This window comes from Poecilia reticulata, linkage group LG12 (genome assembly GCF_000633615.1).
Source record: "Poecilia reticulata strain Guanapo linkage group LG12, Guppy_female_1.0+MT, whole genome shotgun sequence".
Taxonomy (NCBI): Eukaryota; Metazoa; Chordata; class Actinopteri; order Cyprinodontiformes; family Poeciliidae; genus Poecilia; species Poecilia reticulata.
Genome location: NC_024342.1, coordinates 24,947,501 through 24,950,099, shown reverse-complemented (window position 1 = coordinate 24,950,099; position 2,599 = coordinate 24,947,501). Strand labels below are relative to the sequence as shown.

The 2,599-nt window shown below is 39.4% G+C and overlaps 1 protein-coding gene across 1 annotated transcript in view; it reads right to left on the bottom strand.

The window, feature by feature from the left end:
* Window positions 1-328: 328 nt before the first annotated feature.
* The window catches only part of LOC103474042 (prolactin receptor-like), a 15,209-nt gene continuing 12,938 nt past the window's right edge, over window positions 329-2,599 (bottom strand). The window contains exon 9 of the mRNA XM_017307740.1: window positions 329-2,598. Coding sequence (XP_017163229.1) covers window positions 2,077-2,598 — 522 coding nt within the window. The 3' untranslated portion in view covers window positions 329-2,076. The remainder of the gene's footprint in view (window position 2,599) is intronic.

Below are 2,599 nucleotides of genomic sequence, written 5' to 3'. Positions count from 1 at the left end.
GGCAGTGAAACAGGATAGAAATAATAAAACATACACAAAAAAGYAAATGCATGACCATTTTATCATTTTCATAGATTATGTATCAGTTGAATTAGTGAATACTGGTGGTTAAATACTGAAAAAAGACAAAATTATGAAATGAGAGCTGAATTATTTCTCTATAACTACAGAGCACCTGGATTTTCAGAAATTGTTACAATATTGACCTTTTTGCTTTTTAATGTCATTAAAAACATTTTTAACATTTCCAACTTTTAGCTGTTCTTGTGAGAATAATGAACAAAAAAANTCTACAATCATACATGAATAAAAATTACTCAGATATAAAGGCAAAAAATACACAAAAAATTTAAACTTTAAACATATTTCACAGTTTTAAATGAAAAGAAAATGCATTAAAGTAAAAAGATAATTTACAGTCCAGTAATGCTTTAGTATAGAAATAAACATTTGCCTTTTCTTCAGGCTCCATATATGAAACAGCATCAATGTCACCAAATTATACGGCAGTGAAACAGGATAGAAATAATAAAACATACACAAAAAAGYAAATGCATGACCATTTTATCATTTTCATAGATTATGTATCAGTTGAATTAGTGAATACTGGTGGTTAAATACTGAAAAAAGACAAAATTATGAAATGAGAGCTGAATTATTTCTCTATAACTACAGAGCACCTGGATTTTCAGAAATTGTTACAATATTGACCTTTTTGCTTTTTAATGTCATTAAAAACATTTTTAACATTTCCAACTTTTAGCTGTTCTTGTGAGAATAATGAACAAAAAAACCAAATATTTCTGTCAAACATCCAGTCGTTTTCCTTCAGCTCAAGGATTTAAACATAAAGGTTCTACAGTTTTTTCGGACGCCCCTCAACTCCATGCTGCCCTGGGTGGAGAGCCATATTGACCTTTGTCTAAAAACCACAGCCAGGGTTTAATATCCTGTGTAAGGAGAGATTTGAAAACATTTTAAAACTTTGTGAGGACCATTTAACAGGAAGAGGGTGTGCTAACTTTATTCCACCAGAACAGACGAATCTCGTCATCAAACCTCGCTTCATTTATTCTAAGGCAAAAATGGTGGTATCTGTCAGTGGTGGGCACACTAACGCTAACCTGCTAATAGYATAGCTATTTTTTTCAGTTTGGACTTTAGCATTAATGCTAAATTTGAAAACATTTAGTGCACTCAGCATCCCCTAAATTAATSTTTTTTTCTTATAAACWATAAAACACTAMTTTACTTGGCTGTTTTATAAACCCAAACTTCATCTGGGTTGAACTTTGTGTTATTGAATTCTACAAGCAGTTAGATGTTTATAGTCATACTCTTATTTTGAAAGGGGTAAAAACAGTTAACTCAACATTTCCGTTTCCTCTTCTCACTTTGCTCTTTTTTTCCCTCCAATAATGTTATTTTAAACATGAAAMAAACAAAATGAAACATTTAAAAATAAGATGTAAACAAATATAATATCAAAAGGCATAAAGGACATAAATTATGAAGTGAAAATTAAACTGATGTTTGAGAGTTGTAGTCTTTCAGGCGCAGATACAATCTGAATTGAAGTTAGCGTCTTAGCACATTAGCATTAGCTTCTGCTAAAAAAGCTAAGTGGCGCAGCACTTTACCATTGGCTAAAAAACTAAATGGTATACCACTTTAGTGTTAGCTTTTGCTAAATGGGGTAGCRCATTAGCATTAGCAGAACTAATGATTATGATTAGCCCTTTAGTTAGCGTAACTACCTTGTTAGCTAGCGGTGCTCTCCACTTGTATTTGTTCCCTTTGATTTCCCATCTGCAGATCCAGATCTTCCCTGTAGCATCTTTGTTAGCCCTTACTAGCGCGCTGACATGAACTGATAGGTGCAGCTTAGCAGAGATATTTATTTACGCTGTGCTGGTTTAAGGTGTAGGAGTGTCGCTGGGTCCAGGTTTCTCTGAAAGCCTCAGGCTCCTGCTGATCCACTGGCTATTTTAAGCTAGCTGAAACCCAGTCAGGGCACCTCCAGGAACTGACCTCCCTTTAGATTAACAAGTTCTGGTGATTCGATCCCCGGCTGATTTACGGCGTGACGCTTCCCAGCAGGTCAGGGGTCAGGTAGCCGTCGGGCGTAGCTGGGATCTTGGGGCCGGTCGGGTTGGGGGCCGTTGGTGTCAGTAGGAGGCTGTTCTGCATGTCCACGCCTTCCACCACGGTGTAGACAGGAGCAGCAGGCAGCTGGGYCACGACCTCAGGAAGCTCTGCTAACCGCTTCATCTCAGAGCTGCAGTCTCTCTGATCTGCGTTCACCAAGTCGCCATCTTGTTTCTTCCCCTTCTCCTCCTCCATGTTTGTCTCTTTAACGGTGGTTTTCTCCAGCAGAACACTCCCAGACGACCTGACCTCACCGACCTGCGTGTAYGCTGCCGCAACCTCACTGCCCTCCGCTGCTACAAACACTGAGCTTTGCTCTGCGGTGGTCGCCTCCTGATGGACGGGCRACGCGCTGGCCTCCTGATGGACAGGCGACAAGCTCGCCTCGCTCAGCAGATCAGGCTCACAGCAGCTGGAGCGGCCCGAGTCGTCGTCCATGAAGACGGCGGAG